This window comes from Microcaecilia unicolor, chromosome 8 (genome assembly GCF_901765095.1).
Source record: "Microcaecilia unicolor chromosome 8, aMicUni1.1, whole genome shotgun sequence".
Classification (NCBI taxonomy): Eukaryota; Metazoa; Chordata; class Amphibia; order Gymnophiona; family Siphonopidae; genus Microcaecilia; species Microcaecilia unicolor.
In genome coordinates, this window is record NC_044038.1 from 202,986,578 (window position 1) to 203,007,496 (window position 20,919).

Consider the following 20,919-nt stretch of genomic DNA (forward strand, 5'->3'; position numbering starts at 1 on the left):
TCAGAATTACACATGAAATCATTTGTCCCTTATTGCATTTGGAAAAGTTCAGTCTTATTGCGTTTAATGCAAGGTTCAGAACTAGAGAAATCCTTACTCCTTGAAGATTCATCTTTTCTTCTCAGAGACTGCATTATAATGGCAGTTGAATCCATTCTGGAAGACAGATTACTTATACCTAGGTTCTGAATCTACCCATTACAACAGGTGAATCCTTTATCCTTGCTGTTTAATTGATAGATGGCCTGGCTGCTCTGCCATCTTCCAATATATCCACCACAAACAGTCTTTGGTAATCTGTTGATACCCTTTGTTAGGAAGGTGTTGAATAGGTAGGTTTAACCAAAATTACACTTGCAGGGAGAGGAAAGGCCAACCTGGGGAAATAGGAACGGGGAGGACAAGTGGAAGGTCAGTCAGGAGAGAAAGGGTATTGTCTGGAAACCAGATTTATTTATTGCTAGCAGAGCAGCACCACACAGAACCCAGAAGAACATAAGAGGAACTTGGAAAAATAGGGAACATAAGTGGTCAGTTCCATTTCATTGGGGGCAGGATGAGGCAGTCCTGGTTCCCTGTCCACCGCCCCCCCCCCCCCCCCCCCCGCATGATGGGACTTGTTGTTTTTACTTTTCTAGAGTAAAGTGGTAGGGTAGCCGTGTTAGTCCTCTTCTAAAGGTAATAAATAGAAATAAAACAAGACAAAGAAAAAAAAATAAGATGATACCTTTTTTTATTGGACTAACAATACATTTTTTTGATGAGCTTTCAAAGGTAATCCTTCTTTTTTTTCTGAATTTCTGATCCAAAGAAGGGTTACCTTCGAAAGCTCATCAAAAAATATATTAAGTTAGTCCAGTAAAAAAGGTATCATCTTATTTTTTCTTTTCTTTGCCTTGTTTTATTTCTATTTATCACTTTTCTAGAGAAATTGGAATAACAAGTCCTTTCAGTAAAACCAGGACTGGATCAGCCTAGCCCTGATGACCAGGAGCCAACAGGTTACCTGAATAAAGGGGCATTCCAGAAAGAAAAGCGTGTTAGGGACTCATGCCCATAGGTGCTGGGTGGGAGCAAAGCAGAGAGATAATAAGAAAGAAGAGAGCTCATTATATGAGCAGTTAAAACACAAAAATAATTAACTAATCTGAGCTAGGTGACATACTGTATTTGCATTAGATTCTTTCTTTCTTTAAATATTTCTACTAATTTCAGGATTCACTGACTTTCTGCCCCAATCAAAGATGGCTGCTATAGGCTTTCTGCCCCAATCAAAGATGGCTGCCAAAGGTTTCTAGGAAAAGACTCAGGCTCTTATTGTACATGGTGTGCCAGTAACTGAAGAAAGTAAATTAGTGGCTTCAGACTGGCTGAACTTTGCCTCTCCAATGTTCTGGCCTTAGCAGAGTTCTCTAAATTCAAAATACACCAGGATTATCCCTATGTAGTACTAAAGTCTACTACAGTCACAGCAGCGGCCAAAAGGCTATCCAGTTATGCCTATGAAACCCAGGATCTATGGTTTCCCAAAACAGCTTTACAGAAAGGGCCCAGTTCCATATGCCTACACTGCTCATTTCCCCCTGAAGGATTCCTCTTCATAAAAGTAAAGGACAATACATGGATTGCAGGTGATACTTTTATTCTGTAAGTAGCTTTCAACAGAGTGGCACACCCTTTATCAACTCAGTGTAAAATGAGACTTCTTATCTAGCTAATACAGGAAATAGCACTCTCCATAGCCAGTGGTAAGTGACTGGAATTTCTCTGATAAGGTAAGTCACCTGCAGCCCATATACTGATTTTATTTCTTCAGTCAAGATGGACATTTGTCATTCTTTTAACAATCTCCATAATAAAATGCTGTAAAATTCCCAACGTGCCGAATCTGGCATTTGCTGGTAACTTCCAGTCTGGAGAACAGGCAGCTAAGGTAGTAGCCCATATTCAAGATGAAATGCCAGCTCTGTGTAGCTGTAATTGCTCTGGTAAACATGACCGCACAGATCAGAGCTGAACACCACTCAGGCAAGGCCTGCAAATCAAGCCATTACTTTTCTGTAATGCTTTGGAGTTTTCCAATGACATCTGCATGACATGGTGGAGTTTTGGCCTGCCAATGATGCTACTGAGTAGCTCAGCAAAGAGAACTGCCTCACCTGGGTTGGATGGCATGCTGAGATTTGCTCGGGAGACATAGTTGCCTATTGTGCCTTGGCCCTGCATTGGCACATTCTGGGAACTGGGCACCGTGTGGCTGAACCCAGGCCCAGAAGCGTGACTGCTGACTGTCATGCTCATGGAAGTGGTAGGCAGAGTGCTGTGCCCTGACTGCTGCATGGACACGTGGTTAGGACCTAGAAAGAAAAGCAAGTCACCAAGAGAGAGAGGTAATCCGGGTTCCAAACACACAGAATAAGTGCTGTGCAGAGCTCTGCAAAACGCACATCTGATTGCACTGGCCACTTTTTGTTATTTGTAAGAGACTTTAGCACTCCTGAAAGCCATAAATGTGAGAGCACTGGAAACCAAGGGGAATCTTTTATCTAGACAGCAGGTACTACTACTACTACTTTGCATTTCTATAGTGCTGCCAGGGTTACGCAGCGCTGTACAAGTTTAAACACGGGGAGGGACATAGGTTTCCTTTTTCATGAGCTACTTATTTAATCCTTAGCTGAGGTTCCCAGAGGACTCCAGCTCATCAGAATAGACTACAATGCTCTTAGGCTCTGTTCCCATATATCTATTATTTGGGGGGTGGGGGGGTGGGGACCAGGAGCAGATCAACTATTTCCTTGTCACATGGAAGCATCTAACAGCCCAGGTCTCTCACATGTCTACTGCTAGAATGACCATTAGTACATGATATCAGTTGTGTATAATTTAGGAACATTTTTGTGTAATAGAGTGGCCCCCTTTCTTGACTTACGTAGGGTAGGTATAGAAAGAAAGCAAAGCGAGGGACTGCCACATTTACTCATACTTCAGGAAACCTAAACTGACCTTTGGTTGCTCCATGACCCACCCAACTATCAACTCACAATTCGCTTCAATTTTACAATCCCAGATCATAGTTCAAAGGAAGCATGCTCTGATTAATATGGAGTGCTTTGACTGTAGTGTGTACACATATTGAATCTTGCTATTTGTCTGTCTGATTATCTCTTTGGACAAATAGAGGCTGCAGATAGTAAATAAGATGGGGGAAAAGCGATGGAAGGGGAAGGAAAAGACACGATGAGGAGAGAAGAAGGGGGAAGGATAACAAAGGCCCATAACATCAGCCTGGCAGAGAAAACCACAAGCAGCTCATTGATTTCTGCTTTGTATGGGTGGTTGCCCTTATGATGTATTGTCTTAGGATGGGGAGGGTCTACATGAATACGTGAAATGAGATGAATTATGCAGATTACTTTTGTATGCTGGGACATGATTTGGTTTTTGTTTGCCAGGCCTCCAAAAGTAGTTATCTCACAAATACTAAGCTTGAGGATTACACATAACAAAGAGAAGAAAATGTTTAAGGAATAACTGCATCCTTTGGATCCTACTCACCCTGTGCAGGAGGCTTAACTCTTCCTGCTTTGACAATGGTCATAACACAATTGTGTCCCCAGTGAGTTCAGGTAGTGAGGCACCAACACCTTCCTGCCCTTGACCACCACCACCACCAATCTGAGAGGGGCCATCCTACACTTATAGCTTAGTTCTTACACTTATCTTAGCTAAAAAGAGGCCGAGGAAGAGTCTATCCCATCCCCTTTTCAAGAGAACTGACAATTTGTTATCCAGGGTCTCTCCACTCAGCTCTGTTCCACTCAATGAGATAATCTGTATTCACAAAATACTGCATCAAGGGACTTCCAGAAATCCCCACCCTCAAGGGCCCTATCTTCCATGCCATTATGGGGAATGACAAAAGGAACTGATAAATAATTAATTATATGTTACACAGTGTTACATTGCTCCTAGGAATGCTATTGATAAAGAAATTCCTGTGTGTTCTGAGAAGTGAGTGAAAAGGGTTGGTTTGTTTGGGTTTTTTTTTTTTTTTGCATGTATGCATTGGTTTGTAAGCAGCCCATAGCTGGGGAGCTCACCATTACTGATTTGGCTGTGCATGAGTGAGGAAGGGGGCAGGCCACCCCCAATGGTATCGCCGAGGCTGTTCTGCCCATGCAGGGGCTGGTTTGATCCACTTTGGTTCATCCCTCCTGGGCCCAAGTTCATATTTTGGGTTGGTGGCTGGAAACAACATGAGAAGAAGCAGATTACAGAGTTAACCAACGCAACATCAAATGAAAGTAATAACTGTGCTTCCAGAGCAATTGCATTATAGAATACTAGCATAAGTCCGCAATTAAATACCTAACTTTAGGCGTCAGCACTTATACTAAGTAACTGGCTGGTGTAAATATTTGGAACTAACTATAGGCAGCCAGGTGTGTAAATGCAAGTATTCTATAAAATGTGCGTGTAAGTGCCAGGCATGCCCCTGACCAGCCAATGTCCTTCCTCAGTCCATGCCCCACCTTACAGTTGCACGTTATGGAAATTCTCCACACATTTTGTAGAATGCCGACTAACATCAGTTATGCACATACTCTCAAATTCTGTATATGGCGCTTTAAGTTGTGTGTACTAATTTGGCCACAGGGCCAAATTGCGTGCACAATTTAATTAACAAGCCAATCAGTGCCAATAATTGGCATTTAGTGACATTAATTAGCAATAATTAGAATTTACACACACAACTTTCTATGCGTATTCTATAAAGTGCTGTCTGTCAATTTCTAATACTCGCAGTTGAAAAGAGGGTGTGGCCACTAAAAAGTATGCAAACTGCTAGCCTAACTTATACATAGATATTTAGGCCTGGTTTTAGGTGGCCTAAATGGGTGTACCTAAATTTTAGGCACAAGAACAGCCACTAAGTGTATTCTATAAACTATGCCTACCTTTAAGCATGTTTTATAGAATCATGCTAAGAGCGTGTTTTTTGGTGCTACTTTTTGAGACGCCATATATAGAATTTGGCCCATAAATGCTAATTAGTGCCAATAAGCATCAATTAAATCCAATTCGCATCTAATTATTCAATTACATTATGCGTGTAACTGACCTTAATCTATAACTTGGGTGTTCAACTTCGCATGCTAAACATCAAGTAGGGTCACAAGTTTATCGAATGAGGGGGCATGTGTATATTTGTGAATTCTGCCCAAACTCTGTCCCACTAAACACCCACCTTCAAAGTACATGACACCATGGAATTGCACATATTTTTTACACCGTCAAGGAGTCTTTTACAAAGGTGCGACAGCGTTTTTAGAGCATGCTAAATGCTAGAGAGGCCCATAGCAATATATGGGATCTCTAGCGTTTAGCGAACACTTATTTTTAGCGCACCTTTGTAAAAGGCTCACCCAATATTTTATAAGAGGACATTCACATATGACCAGATATGTGTGGGAATGTCTTTATAAATTTACCTCCATAATCATCAACCTTTTTACTCAGATTGAAAATGGCAAATTTCTTCCCTGTGTTTTTTTACACAAGGGCATCAGGTACTTCAGCTAATGTAAATAATTCCAAGTAAATCTGGAGTAGAAGCCAGTCAGATGTTCCAGTGATTACAACTGCTACAAGCTCCCGCTCATAAGAACATAAGAATCGCCATACTGGGTCAGACTAAAGATCCAGCTAGCCCAGTATCCTGTTTCTAACTCTGGCCAATCCAGGTTGCAAGTAGCTGTCAGGGTTACAAAACGTAGCTCTTTGGACTGATTCTGAGACCAGAGTTGCTTCCTGCTCAGCCATATACCAGATTTCCAATAGGGCTTAGTAGTCATGAAAAGAACAGTACTGTAAGCTGGGGGGCAGGGGGACTTTCAGTCACAAGAAGTCATCACAGAGGAGGGCAAGATGGCTGCCAGCAAGGACACTGAGAAGTGAGCTCCATCTGAAACCATGATTTCCTGGCCCCTTAGGGAAGTATACCTTTTTTTTCAATGCCTAAATGGAAAGAGAAGCTTTGGGCACCCTCCAGCTCGACTGGTTCTCCCCTGCGTCAGATGGAGATAACTCAGTTCACACGTTTAAATGTCACTGTTGGGCTCATTTTTGAAAGAGAAGGACGTCCATTTTTCGACATAAATCGGCAGATGGATGTCCTTCTCACAGAGACGTCCAAATCGGTATAATCAAAACCCGTTTTTGGACGTCTCCAACTGCAGTCCGTCGCAAGGACGTCCAAATTTCAAGGGGGGGGGGGGGTGTTGGAGGCATAACAAAGGCGGGACTTGGGCATGCCTAACACTTGGACGTCTTTGACCCTTAATTGAAAAAAACAAGGACGTCCCCGACAAACACTTGGACATTTTCACCCGGACGTGTTTTTATTACGAATAAGGCACAAAAAGGTGCCTGAAATGACCAGATGACCACCGGAGGGAATCGGGGATGACCTCCTGTTACTCCCCCAGTGGTCACTAACCCCCAACCACCCTCAAAAAACATCTTTAAAAACATTTCATGCCAGCCTCTATGCCAGCCTCAGATGTCATACTCAGGTCCATGACAGCGCATGCAGGTCCCAGGAGCAGTTTTAGTGGGTACTGCAGTGCACTTCAGATAGGCGGACCCAGGCCCATACCCCCCCCCCCCCCCACACCTGTTATATTTGTGGAGGAAACAGCGAGCCTTCCAAAACCCACCTCAAACCCACTGTACCCACATCTAGGTGCCCCCCTTCACCCGTAAGGGTTATGGTAGTGGTGTACAGTTGGGGCTAGTGGGTTCTGGGGTTTTTGGGGGGAGCTCAGCACACAAGGTAAGGGAGCTATGTTTCTGGGAGCATTTTATGAAGTCCATTGCAATGCCCCCTAGGGTGTCTAGTTGCTGTCCTGGCATATCAGGGGGACCAGTGCACTTCAAATGCTGGCTCCTCCCACGTCCAAATGGCTTGCATTAGGATGTTTTTGACATGGCTGTCTTTGGTTTTGAAACTTGCCGAAAGTCAGAAACATCCATGTCTAGAGATGTCCAAATCTACGGAAGTCCAAATTTAAGGATCTGGATGTCTCTGATGGTATTTTCGAAACAAAAGAGGGACGTCCATCTTTTTTCGAAAATACGGGTTTCCCCGCCCCTGGATTTCGCCGTTTTGCAAGGACGTCCAAATCGCAACTTGGACGTTTCTTTTGAAAATGTCCCTCCACGGGTGTTTCCACTGTCTGCTGTCCAACCATCCCTGCTGCGGCTCCGTTGTCCTCCCGAGAGATTGAACAGCTCCCTGGCTGTCTCTTCGTCCAGAGTCTATGAGAGTGGAAGAGCCTTTTTCATCTGTCAGGTTGTGACTGTTCTTTTTACAAGTGCCTGGGAGTTAGGAGTCCTAATCAATTCAGGACATAGATTATATAGGGTGCATTATCTTTACCACGCCTTGGCAGGTACATAAGTACTCATTGCTTTACCATCATTGTGGGTAATTTAGCACAAGTGCGTCATCTCTGATTTACACTGTTTCTAGTGCTGCCAATATAATAAATTAGCTTTTATATTTTATAATAATTTGAGCCTTGTGTCTGTTTCTTTCCCAGTAATTATTTGGGGCTGCAATTAATTTGGATCTGTAGTAGGAGGGACGTTTAATTACACCTACCCAGCATTCCAGAGTGCTACCTTTCATATTTTCTTATCTGTGTATACGTTCCCTCATTGCCTCCCCTTTCCTTGAGGTGAAGTAATTGTGTTACCCCACATACATATCACTGAAAAATCATTTTTTAATGGACAATGTTTCCCATACACAAAACATTTAAGAAGGCCCATTTTAGTTTCTATTTAATTAACCAAGACTCAAGAAAATATCTAGCATGTTTTAGGCCTCCTACCTAGTGCCCTGCAACACCAGTTGAAAACTCTGTAAGTCAGAGGCTATCTTTTATGAATAAACTGGAAGGGATCCCTCTGCAGAAAGCGTATTTGGCAGGATTACTCCTTTACTGTTCTGTGTTCCTCTTCTACTCACTATGTCAGGGAAGAACATTCTAGGTTGGCCTTGGAGGCTGTATGACCAGTGCTTCTTTATAGAACCCTTTTGTGTAGGAGCTCTACCATGAAGCTCTAGAGAGCTCCCTTCCTCATCCCCTCTTTGGAAATCCAGGTACATAGGGCATAATTCCCCCCCTACCTGCACAGGTCATCACTGGGGTACGACTGGCCCTGTGATCACTGTGGTCCTTTGCTGGTTACAACCAGGTCTACGGTTGCCTACTTTTTAACAGAGAAAAACCTGACACCTGCCCCGCCCCATGCATGCCCCTCCCTCTGCCCTGCCCATGCACCTCCCTTGCTCAACCCCCAAGCCCCTTGCTGCACCTACTGTTTCACCCTTTCCTCACCCCACTCTTCTTCAACTAACTGTCCACACTAGGGTTACCATCTCAGAAGATGAAACTACCTCATATAGACATGTTCTATGATTAGTTCACAAAATCTACATAACAAAAAGAGGCTAATTTTCTATGAATATGTAATTCTGGCATGTATATTTTTCAGATTTTTTATTGGATTTATAAAACATTCCACAGCATAAAGAAGATTCAAACCTTATGGATAGAAACAGGTGGTATCTTATGACAGACTAGTTAAAATTATACTACAGTTTTGATGTCACGTCAGGCTAACACACTATCACGCATATTTTCAAAGCACTTAGCCTTCCAAAGTTCCATAGAAACCTATGGAACTTTGGAAGGCTAAGTGCTTTGAAAATATGCATAAATATCTCCACTGCAAAACACTATGCAGAAACTTGTGTAAAAACACACTCAGAACCTTATTGTAATATAACGGCACTAACTCCCTGGACTCAGATAGCAACAACCTTACTCGTGAAAAAGTGGCCCTAAAACACCAATACACCTCCTAGTGAGAAAACAGATCAAATGCGACTGCTGCAAGATCTCTACACAGAAACTACATGAGCAAAACACAGACAAACCCTCAACTAACCTGTTTAAAAAGGCATACCCTACTGATCCAACTTAAATGCCTGATCTCTGCAACACAACAAAACTAAAGTATGTAATGGACGTGACACAACTCTTCCGTTGTACGATTCCCTAATGTGGCTGTGCCACATGAACTTTATCTTACCACAACATCACTTTGTATTTGTTCACACTGGAGTCTGCAAATGCCTCTCCGGTACTATGTAAGCCACATTGAGCCTACAAATAGGTGGCAAAATGCGGAATACAAATGTAACAAATAAATAAACAAACAAATATGAAACGAGGGACCACAGATCAGTAATAGAGATATGAATGCAAAACACTGAACTGGAAAGCTCAAGAAATCAGATCCAGCAATTATACCAGAGAAATGAAAACTGAAATGTAAGATAACAGAGATGTGAAATTCTAAAAGAGAAAAGGAAATGGGACTTGATATACCACCTTTCTGAGGTTTTTGCAACTACATTCAATGCGGTTTACATATATTCAGGTACTTATTTTGTACCACGGGCAATGGAGGGTTAAGTGACTTGCTCAGAGTCACAATGAGCTGCAGTGGGAATCTAACTCAGTTCCCCAGGATCAAAGTCCACTGCATTAACCACTAGGCTACTCCTAAAAGCTGACAGATTGCAACTACTGTATTAACATGTGGAATAACCCACATTTTTCTACCTTGGTTATCTGAGCATTTTGGTTTTCCATTTACTTTGTTCCCAAATTCTCTTTTCTACCTTTCTTTCTTTTTTTCCTGTCTTTGTAGGGTCTCCTGTCTATTTGACATTTCTTATCTCTCCATGCCCACTGCTCATTCCCCCCCTTTCCAGCATTGCCCTTCCCCTGTTCCCCTCTCTTATTCACACTCCTTTCCAGCATTGCCTGGTCCCTAGACTCCCCCTGTGGCACTGCCTAGCATCTCTTCTCTATGCCCCTCTTCCCTCCCTCCCTCCCTCCCCTGTCCCCGCTTGCTTTGCTTCCCTTCCTCCCACACTCTCGCCGTCTCAGCCTCCACCCTGGGGCCAAGGCTAATCTAGCATTTTCTCCCTGTCTCTCCCCTGACACCTTTGCCCCAGTCTGGCATCATGATCTGTCTCCTCCTTCCCTCTCTGTTCCCATTGGGTCCATCGGTCTTCTTTCCCTCTCCACCCTCAACCATCCAGTCCTCCTCTCTTGTCCCCAGTCCTCTCCAAAATGAAGGGGCAGGCACATGAGCATCTAGTATCAATAAATGTTCCTAATCCTATAGGCAAAGTGGAGCACACAATTCAGGCAACTCAGCTGCCAGGTCTCCTCCTCCTTTCCTTTACAGCCTGCAGCAGCCATGTTCCCCTCCCTCCCACTGTACCATGGCAAATAAATAGCACTTGTTTGGTTTAACTACTACACTTCCCCAGTCCCAACCCCACTCCCCTCCCCCTCAATCAACTTTCTTGCCTTCTTTGGTCGTTTGGCAGGGTCAGTGGCATGGCAATTATCAAGTTCATGCCATGGGCTGCTTTTGCTCTGCTGCTGCGGCCCTGCCTACGAGGAGGAGGAAACAGGAAGTTACAAGGGTGGGCCGCAGCAGAAGAGTTCCAGTGGCTGGCTGTCGAGCCTGAAGGAGGAAGAGATTAAAGTTCCCTTGCCTGCGAGAGTGATTCTGACTCTGTAAGTTAAAAAAAAAGAAAAAGAGCAAAAGCAGCAGACTGTGGGGAGGGGACAAAGGAAGTTAAAGGGAGGGTCAGGCTCTCTGACGCTGAGCCGGCCTGACGGATGTTGGTAGGGCAGTGCAGGCTAGCTGGCAGCTGCCTTTTGCCACAACAAAGACAAGAGAAAAAAAATGGCTTTTTAACTGCTGGCTTGAGGGGTCTGCCATCAGCCAGCCTGGCCTTTCAAAAACCGACCAGGCTGGCTGAATACCAGCCAGTTGGCAACCCTAACCAGGTCTGCTTTTAAAATAAGCAAAACATGTTAATCAAGCTTCCTACCCTCATGCTGGATTTTTTAAACAGCCAAATTTTGGGGAATATTAATGATTCCTACGCTGGCTCAAGTGACTTTACCCCTGCACATGAAATACAGGCCAGAAACATTAAACTTTACACACGTCAGAGAAACCACTGAATAGTAAGATTTGTAGTAGTGGAGTGGAAGAGTAGCCTAAAGATTAGTGCAGTGGCCTGAGAACCAGGGGAACTGGGTTGAATTCCCACTGTAGCTCCTTGTAACTCTGGGCAAGTCACTTAACCATTACCCCAGGTATAAAATACGTACATGTATATAATACGTAAACCGCTTTGATTGTAACCACAGAAAGATGGTATATCAAATCCCATCCCATTTCCTTTCCCCCTGTATTTGTATCTCATGACTTGTGCAGCCAGCTGTAATGTAACACATGGCCTGTAGAACTTCCAGGATTACAAATGGAGTTTGGCTGATGGGCCGGATCTACTAAACATTTTTCTCAGACACATAAAATAGGAAGACCCCTTCAGTACATCTGGCCCGTGGTTGTTATACTGTTGACATGTCTTTGTCTGCTCGTTTGATGTTTACTCAGTTTTCCTTTGATAAATAAAAAATATACATATTTTTATGATTAGAAAGAAGAAACAGGCAGTGTGCCGCTGGTGGGCATGCTATGCTCCTCGAACATGAACATGTGCACGATAGGCAGACTGATACTTACAGCTGGAAGCAGCGACTGCATATTCTGATTAGAGTCTGCTATTGTGGCCAGGTACACCAGGTTCCTGTGCAAGATTTGTTGGTATCTGTGAGAGAGGAGCAAATGTTACTCACTGCAAGACAAGTTCAAATGAAACAGTGGGAGCAAATGTTACTCAGTGCACGGTAAGGTCACCCAGGGATTAATCTTCCAAACTCTTCTGCTTTTCAGGAAACCCAGAGTGAGTGTGTTTTAGATATATTTGTATACACTGAGCATAATAACCAGATTCAATCTTGTATTTTATTTCTTCTGAAAACCAGATCTATTTGGAGGTCAGAAGGATTAGAGCTCATAACCACTGTACTCATAATTTGTTAAACATGCAAGCTCATTTTCAAAGCACTTAGCCTCCCAAAGTTCCATAGAAACCTATGGAACTTAGCCTCCCAAAGTGCTTTGAAAATATGCCTCTAAGTGTCTCATGACCAAACAACAATCTGTATCTACAGTGCAGCCTCAGCTCTAGGACTTACATAGTAACATAGTAAATGACGGCAGATAAAGACCTGTTTGGTCCATTCATTCTGCCCAACAAGATAAACTCATTTTACATGGTATGTGATAGTTTATATGTATACCTGAGTTTGATTTGTCCTTGCCATTCTCAGGGCACAGACCGTAGAAGTCTGCCCAGCACTCTTCTTGTACTAAACATTCTGAAGCTAACGTCGAAGCCCCTTAAAATTTACACTCAAGCCCATCCATATCTATTTAGTCACGATCAGGGCATAGACCGTAGAAGTCTGCCCAGCACCGGTTTTGCTTCCCAATTATCGGCGTCTCCACCCAATCTCCGCTAAGATTCTGTGGATCCATTCCTTCTAAACAGGATTCCTTTGAGTGGAGAAGTAGCCTAGTGGTTAGTGCAGCGGACTTTGATCCTGGGGAACTGGGTTCGATTCCCACTGCAGCTCCTTGTGATTGTGGGCAAGTCACTTAACCCTCCATTGCCCCAGGTACAAAAAAAGTACCTGTATATATGTAAACCACGTTGAATGTAGTTGCAAAATATCACAGAGAGGCAGTATATCAAGTCCCATTTCCCTTTATCCCATGCATGTTTGAATTCCATTACCGTTTTCGTATCCACCACCCTCTTCGTGAAAAAATACTTCCTGACTTTTCTCCTGAGTCTGCCTCCCTTCAACCTCAATTCATGTCCTCTAGTTCTACCGCCTTCCCATCCTGACTTCCAAAGCCATAAGTGATCAATAGCATTAACTGACCTATAGACACAGGCCAATCCACATTTCAATCTGATATACATTCCCCCTCTCTCTAGACAGACAGGGACAAAGATATAGCACGGATTTGTGACTGTTTTCTGTCAGTGACATAATAGTCTCCACATCTTTCTATTCCTGTATCTGTTGCTGAGTTCTGAAAACACTGATCCAGTCCTAGTTTAGCCCCAAGGTCCGTTATATAACTGAAAATTAATCCTGCTTTCTTAGAGAAATCAGAGCTACAGCTCAAGCACCTCCCAATTCAAAGCCACAGAACAACCTCAGGTCTTCAACATTTTTCCTACTTGATTCTACTACTCATATTATTCACCCTCCCCAATCTTCTTGCCCACTGCAAATCCGTACACCATCAACTCCACTTTGCACCTCTTCCAGCTCAGCAGTCATTTTCTCTTCTAACTCTCATCCACCCCTCATTTATCTCACTGAGAGCATCACAAGCTTGCCACTTTCACAGCACCTCCACTTCCTCTGGGCTCTTCTCCTCATCTTCCTTTCAGCCAGAGGCATCACTCCCTATCCTGGCCCTCCAAGGCAGCTGCTACTCCATCTGAGCACTTCAACCCATCACCCCTGCAATCTTATCTCTGCTCCCTTCTTCCAGCCTCTTCTCTGTCTTTCTCTTCTTCCCTGTGGCATGTCCACTCTATTTCCAGTAAGCTTGCCTACAATCATGACCCCTTTAACTCTCATTTCCACCATCCTCTTGCTCTGTCTGAGTACTGGCTTTGCCCTAAGGCTTAAGTGCTCCTATATGCTGTTACAGAATTAGCACTCAGCACTGGGGCACTTAAAATGAGGTGCCAAGTTATAGAATTGCCACTAGTGGGTCCTCAGGTTTTCAGGATATTCCTAATGAATGTCTGAGATAGATCTGCACCTCTGTATACGAACCTCTCACTCACAGCAAACAGGAAGGACCTCTATGTAGACAGCGCGCTCAAACTGAAGTAGAGGTTGGCTAACAGACACTCCAACAAAGGAAGTAGTGCTTATAAGATGCTTTATTTACTGCTTGGACAAAGGGACCTCCTGTGTTGGAGTGTCTGTTGGCCAACCTCTACTTCAGTTTGATTACAAACCTCTCACTGACATACTGAGTCAGGTTTTCAGGATATCTGCAATGAATATGCATGGGATAAATTAGAATATACCATCTTTCCAGTGTGTGCAAATTTAGCTCATACATATGTATTGCAGTTATCTTGTAAATCTGGTTGTGGAATTCCTAGACCTTAGAAGACCACAAATGAAGGTCACCAGCTTGTTCTGTTTTCAGGATAAGCCAGTCCAGTTCTGGTTTTACCTCGCTGCAGGCACACAGGCCGATTCTCAGAACTCCTGCGGTAAAGTCTAACGCACAGATCCCATACCGACAGCGCAGAAAAATAGCTCTCCAAAGCTCTAAGGAAATAATATTCAAATTATAAGCATGCTGTAAAAGCAAATGTAAAGGAGAGGAACTTGCTTGGCACATGCACAGAAGTTTCTTGGTAAGCGCCCGCTCCTGGTAAACTCGACCATGAAACACACATCAGTGTCTCTCTTCTGCGTCTTTAAACATAAGCTTTTCAAATTTTATTTTTTTTGAAGGCTTATATTTCAGCACAGAAAACAGGTGCCAATGTGTGCTTTCACTTTCAGGTCTGCTCGGACTCGCGCACATTTGTTTCTCAATTCCACTGGCTTTCTTCCACTTCCTAAAGAAATCAAAACCAAAACTGGAAATCAAAAGAAATCCTCTCTTCAAACCTTCCACTGCCAGCTCCGAGCTGAGGTTACTTTCTCAGTGGTGAGAGCAGGGTTTGTTTGTGCACTGTTCTCTGAGCATTGGAAAGGGATAGCAAATGGAGTCACTAACATACATTTGACTACATTTAAATACGCTAAAGCCCTCTGGGCATTCCACACAGATTTATATGCGAGCTATTCCCACATTAATTGGCTTACAGCTGCCAGTAGTTTTTGAGAATCTGCTTGATGGACTTTTTAGGGGAACTGGAACTACAAGTCCACTCATGCAATATGGAGAGAAGGAGGAGGGTAAATAAGGACTGGATCACCTTGTCCTGAAACAAAATGGAGCCAGCAGACACCTTAGTCTAAATAAGAATTGCTCTTTGTGTAACATGTAAATCTGTCATGCTCTATATTTGTTTTATTGTCAATTTGATGTTTGTTTGTTGTCAGCTATTTTAGGTTTTATGTTTATTTGTTACCCATGTAGTGTTTTGGACAGCACAAGGTAGAAGATCTTGGAAATAAATAAATATCTGCTGTGAGAAGTTTGACATTAAATGAAAAAAAAAATCTAATTAAATGAAAAAAAAAAAATCCAAGAACTTTATAGTCCTCTAAGTCATGGTGAGCAGCCCTCTGTCACTAACCCATCCCTAAGAGTTCTGAGATATGCAGTGCTACATTTCTAACAGGAAAACCAGGAAGACATAGTGCTGAAGACTATTTACAGAATAAGTAAATGATGGGGATCAGAACTGTGCTTGATGTCTTTGGGTTTGGCTGGCCAGCCAGTAAGTCTGGCTAACAAACAAGCTTTCAGAGAAAAGAAAGGTCCTTACACCCTGAGGCTGACTTACAAACAGTGGCACAAAGAAATTTTGGACATCAAGAGTTGCTCACAAATTCCAGACCCAGTGAAGAATGGATTTCTGCATGTGCTGTTGCTCTTTGGTAAGTGCTCAGCACTTTGCTGTACTTACTGGGTGCATTCTGCAGTTTTGCCCTTGCTCTGATAGTCCATAATACACTGTATCAAGTGATGATTTTCATCTAGCATCTGGACAAAAAAATATAAAGAACTGATAACAGTTATCAGAAGAATATCACAACAGTTACATTTTAAGAATTCTGCTCATTTACATAGGAACAGAACACAACAGCAGGTAAGGAGGACCCTACAGCTGACCTAGACTACCCATCTGACTAATGTAATTTAATCATACATTTACCTGGGAAAGCTTGGCTCTTCTCCAATGTCTTTAATGGAAGAAGCAACGAACTAGCTAGTCACTCACACATAAGGACTAACACTTCCTATAGCAGGACTTGCTTATCTACTCATACCCTAGCTAAGATTATATTCATGCACTTTTCTAACTTCATATGCAAATTTCTTTTAAGTTGGCTATCATTATTTCCATCTAACATTTGTTATTTTTATCTTTTCTGTCTATATGTTCTACTTCCATTTAGACATTGCAATGTGTCTTGTGTTGACACTGTAAGTAGCATAATATGCCATAAAAGGCCAGATTCTATACATGGCACCTAAAAAATCTGCGCAAATTTAACCTATTAGAGCCCAATGTTCCCATAATAAGATCCCATGTGGGAACGTTGGGCACTAATGGGTTAAGAGTATTCTATAAGATTTAGGTGTGGTTTATAGAATACACTTAGTCGATACTGTAGCGCCTAAATCTATGTGCGCCCATTTACGCCAACAAAAACCTGGTATAAATCCATGTGCGTAGATTTAGGTGCACTGACCCATATTCTGTAATTACGTGCGGAAATTCTGGCACACCCACGAAACGCCCATTAACACACCCCTTTTAAACTACGCACATTTATTTTGAACTGTGCACTTTACAATTTAGGTGCAGTTCTTTATAGAATACGCTTAGCGATTTCCGCATATAAATTCTGATAATTGCCAATTAGTGCTTATTATTGCTTGTTAAATGCTGTAATCAATGCCAATTAGCTTGTTAAGCCAATTAACTTATGCACAGTGTTATAGAATCCATGCCGATTTTGGCGCCTAAATCTAAGCATACTATATAGAATCCGGGAGAAAGTGTATTGTTATTTGAACATTTTTTTCTGCTATAATTGTCTATTACCTATGTCCAGGATATTCTTGCTGTATGCTACCTTGGGTGAATTTCTTCAAAAAGGCCATATATAAGTCCTAATAAATTTTCTGCCTATACCCCATTGCTGAGACTTACAGCAGAGATGAACTACTTTGGTCTTTTGAAAAGCAGTGAAGTCAATATTACTTAAGAAATATGTACAGAGTCGATATGTTAATTATTTTATTCCACTACTGTTCTTCTTTGGTTTGCTGGTCCTCTTTTAAATGTTATTTGTATAGAACTAACAAGGTATTTTTGGAATATAAGCGTACCTGTAATGTAATGTAATACATAATGTAAAAATGCTAGTTAATAAAACCGTAATATAATGACAGTTCCATATATAATGTATAAAAAGAGCCACATCACATTATTAATTAATTTAGGAGTCCTTTTACCAAGCTGCGGGGAAAAGGGCCCTGTGCTAGCGGCAGGGGCCCTTTTTACTGCAGCGGGTAAAAAAGACCCCAGGCACACATGGCCATGCGGTAAGAAAACTCTTACCACGTCGCCATGCGATGGAGAGCCCTTACCACCACCCACTGAGCTGGTGATAAGGGCTCCCATGCTAACCCAGAGGTAACTGGGCAGCACGTGGCGATGCCCGATTACTGCTGGTTTACTGCCACGCAAGCCGTTTCCGGGGGTTTTCTTTTTCCCCTGGAAATGGCGCATGATTGGCGTGGGACTACCGCCAGTGGCTACGCTGGGCCAGCAGTAGTCCCGGAACAGCGAGCGGTTAGCCCGCGTTGGGCTTACTGTCACTCTGTAAAAGGGCCCCTAATTAATTTCTTGGGATTCATTAGCCTCGTTTATGAACAGATTCACCCAAGGTGGTGTACAGTAGGTATAGTAACATCAAATTTACAATTTTGTTAACAGCATAACAACAGTAAAATGACAAGTATAAACATAAATACAATGAAAGAGGGAAACAGGAAATTGAAACCTAATAATAGATCTACCATGAAACAGGATCAAAAATATACACATTTAACAGCACTGAAATTCAAATAATAAAAATATAATACAGTGTAAGCATAATAGTGATAGAATATCTAATAAGCACACAATTAGAACATTCAAATAACACTGCTATGATACTAATACTTTTCTACAATACAGCTTACCATATAGCTGAGGGACCAAATGTAGATATAGATGGGGACAAGATGGGTGGTACAGAACCAGTTAGGATAAATAAATGGGTGGATAAACTAAAGGCAAGTTCTTTGTACAATTAATCAAGATATAAGGAACTGATCTAAGTTACAGTGTGTGTAGCAAGCTAGTCCAAGTGCAGAATGGGTGTATAGTCAGTCATCCTTTGTATTTAAGGCTTGGGAGAAGAGCCAGACTTTTTTTACCTGCTTCCTGAAGTAGAGGTAGTCTTGAGTTATACGAAGACCCTCTGGGAGTAAATTCCAGAGCATGGGGCCTACTGCTGAGAAGGCTCACTAACGGTATCACATCGTACAATTTCTTTTGATGAGGGGACAGATAGTGCTGATCCTTGAGAGGAACTTAGGGGTTCTCAAAGGTGTGTAAAGGGCTACCTTATTCTTTAAGTACTTTGGCCCATTTTGTCTGAGGGCCTTGAAAATCAAACATAGGGGGGGGGGGTCTTTTGCGAAGTGGCGGTAAGCCCAACGTGGGATTACCGCTTGCTAATCTGGAACTACTGCCAGGCTACCGCAGCAGCCCGGTGGTAGTTCCCACCCCTGGTGCACGCCACTTTTGGCGCTAGTTTTGTAGCGCTGGTGTTTACCCAGCGGTAATCGGGCAGTGCCACGCCCTGCCCGGTTAGCGAGGGAGCCCTTACCGCCACCTCAATGGGTAGTGATAAGTGCTCCCTCCCGAAATGGCCACACATCAAGTGGTTCACTTGTGTCATGTTTACAAAGCTGGAAACTGGGTTTGTGAGCCCTTGGACCACTGCCGAGGAGCAGCAGTGGCAGGCAAAACCACCCCACACTACAGACAGGGCAGATCTCTGACAAACAGTTAGGCTTCACCTGCACCTGGCCACTTTTCACCAAGAGTTGAGCTCCAGGCTTCAGGTGGCCGGCAGGACTTACTGGACACGGCAGGACTGGATAACAGCTAGGCAGCACAGGGACAGCAAGGCAGGGAAAGGATAGGCTAAAGGACAGGACTGAAAGCTGCAAGCAGCCACTGAAATAGGGAACAAACACAGCTAGATAGGAGACTGAACTGAAAGCTGCAAGCAGCCACTGAAGCAGGGAACAAACACAGATAAACCCAGAACTAGGCAAAGACATACAAACAAGACACAAGACTGGGAAACAAGCAATACCCTAAACTAAACATAGACTAACTAGAACAGGCAAGACTTCAGGCAAGAACTACAGCAAGGAAACAAACTCAGGCTGAAGTCCAAAAGCACCAACATACCAAGGCCTTAGACACAATGCAAAGGCAACGCAGCAAGGTTTCAGAATGGCTAATAAGCCCAGCAGCACCTGGAGCTCACTGCAACAATCACCAGGAAACTACGGGTGCTGTGTAGGTTCAATCCAAGCAAGCAAGTCTGGCAGCCCGGAAGATCCAGACCGGACTCAAATCTGGAACAGGTGACGGTCCACAGCAGCCACCGGTTCTGGCCACCAGAGGGCGAGGTGAGCACAGACGTAACAACTTGCTACACGGCAATTTCTTTAAAAAAAAAAAAAAAAAAAGAAAGACTGCCTTTTACCCTCTGCAGTAAAAGGGGGTCTCAGAATGCGTCAAAAACACACGCTGACACCAGCACAGACCCTCCCTTTTACCACAGCTTGGTAAAAGGACCCCATAGAGTTTTAAATTTAGCCCTGTAAGGTACTGGTAGCCAATGTAGTTTTTGCAGGAAGGATGTGATGTGGTCACCTTCTATCAGTTGTGCTGCAGCATTCTGAATTAGTTGGAGCTGATACAAACTCTTTTTGGTTTGAACAGTATATTTGAGACATTTATATCCCACATTATCCCAAACAAGTTCAGGTTCAATGTGGCTAACAGCAAACAACTACTACTGTACAATGCAAGTAATGTGAGAATACACAAGAAATGGAGAATCAAAAAAAAAATCGCCTCTGTACAGTAACCAAAAGATGACACCTAACATGCTCAGGAACTAACAAGCACTAGTGCAGGTGAGGGACTGATCAAATAGAAATGCCATCAGCAACTTACGAAATACTAAATAATCATTAACATATGGCAATACATTTGGCAAAGAGTTCGACATCTTAGAAACCTGGTGGGTAAAACCTGCAGTATGAATAGATGTATGAAGATTCTTACAACTTGGATAGTGAAGCATGAGATATTCCCTAGACACAAGAAAAGACTCCTTGAAGGAAGGTCTGTCAGGTTCTGCATGTAACTAGGCAACAGGCCATACAAAATTTGGTAAACAAGTATGCAAAGCTTAAAGGTGATCCAAGAATTTATTGGAAGCCAATGCAATTTGAGCAGGAGAGAAGTTGCCCTAGAATAGCGAGGAGATCCACACACAAGGCGGGCAGTGGTATTCTGTGCTGATTATAATTTCCTGACTAGGGAGTACTTCAAACCTGAGTAAACAGCATTATAATAATCAAATTTAATAGGACTGTTTGGACCAAAGAACAGAAGAGTTTGAAAAGAAAGAGCACACTCACTTCAATTTCTGCAATGTACTGAAGACACAAGAAACCACCTTAGACACCCGAGGTTCAAAGGACAAATACTGGTCAATAGTTATGCCCAGGATTTTCATAGTAGTAGCTAATGGGCAAGTTATATTATCTATCATGAAATTCTGAATAACCACAGGGTGATAGGGATTAGTCAAAATCAGGCATCTGGTTTTGTCTTTGTTAAGTTCAAGTTTGAATTCAGCGGCCCAGGATTCCATCAGATTCAAGCTAGATTTGATGGTAGGCAAGATCTCTGAAGGCCAGTACGGAGACAAAAGACCAGCCTACTTTACTTGATAGTGTCTTGATTTTAGAAATCCACTGAACCACTGCAAGACTGTACCGCAAATACCAAAACAATCCAAACTA

General features: G+C 42.8%; 1 protein-coding gene across 1 annotated transcript in view; it reads right to left on the reverse strand.

Annotated features, from left to right (window-relative positions):
- The window catches only part of SS18L1 (SS18L1 subunit of BAF chromatin remodeling complex), a 69,830-nt gene that overhangs the window by 41,687 nt on the left and 7,224 nt on the right, over positions 1 to 20,919 (reverse strand). Inside the window, exons 2-5 of the mRNA XM_030212226.1 lie at positions 15,710 to 15,786; positions 11,701 to 11,785; positions 4,104 to 4,248; positions 2,160 to 2,357 (exon numbers count right to left, since the gene is read on the reverse strand). Coding sequence (XP_030068086.1) covers positions 2,160 to 2,357; positions 4,104 to 4,248; positions 11,701 to 11,785; positions 15,710 to 15,786 — 505 coding nt within the window. The remainder of the gene's footprint in view (positions 1 to 2,159; positions 2,358 to 4,103; positions 4,249 to 11,700; positions 11,786 to 15,709; positions 15,787 to 20,919) is intronic.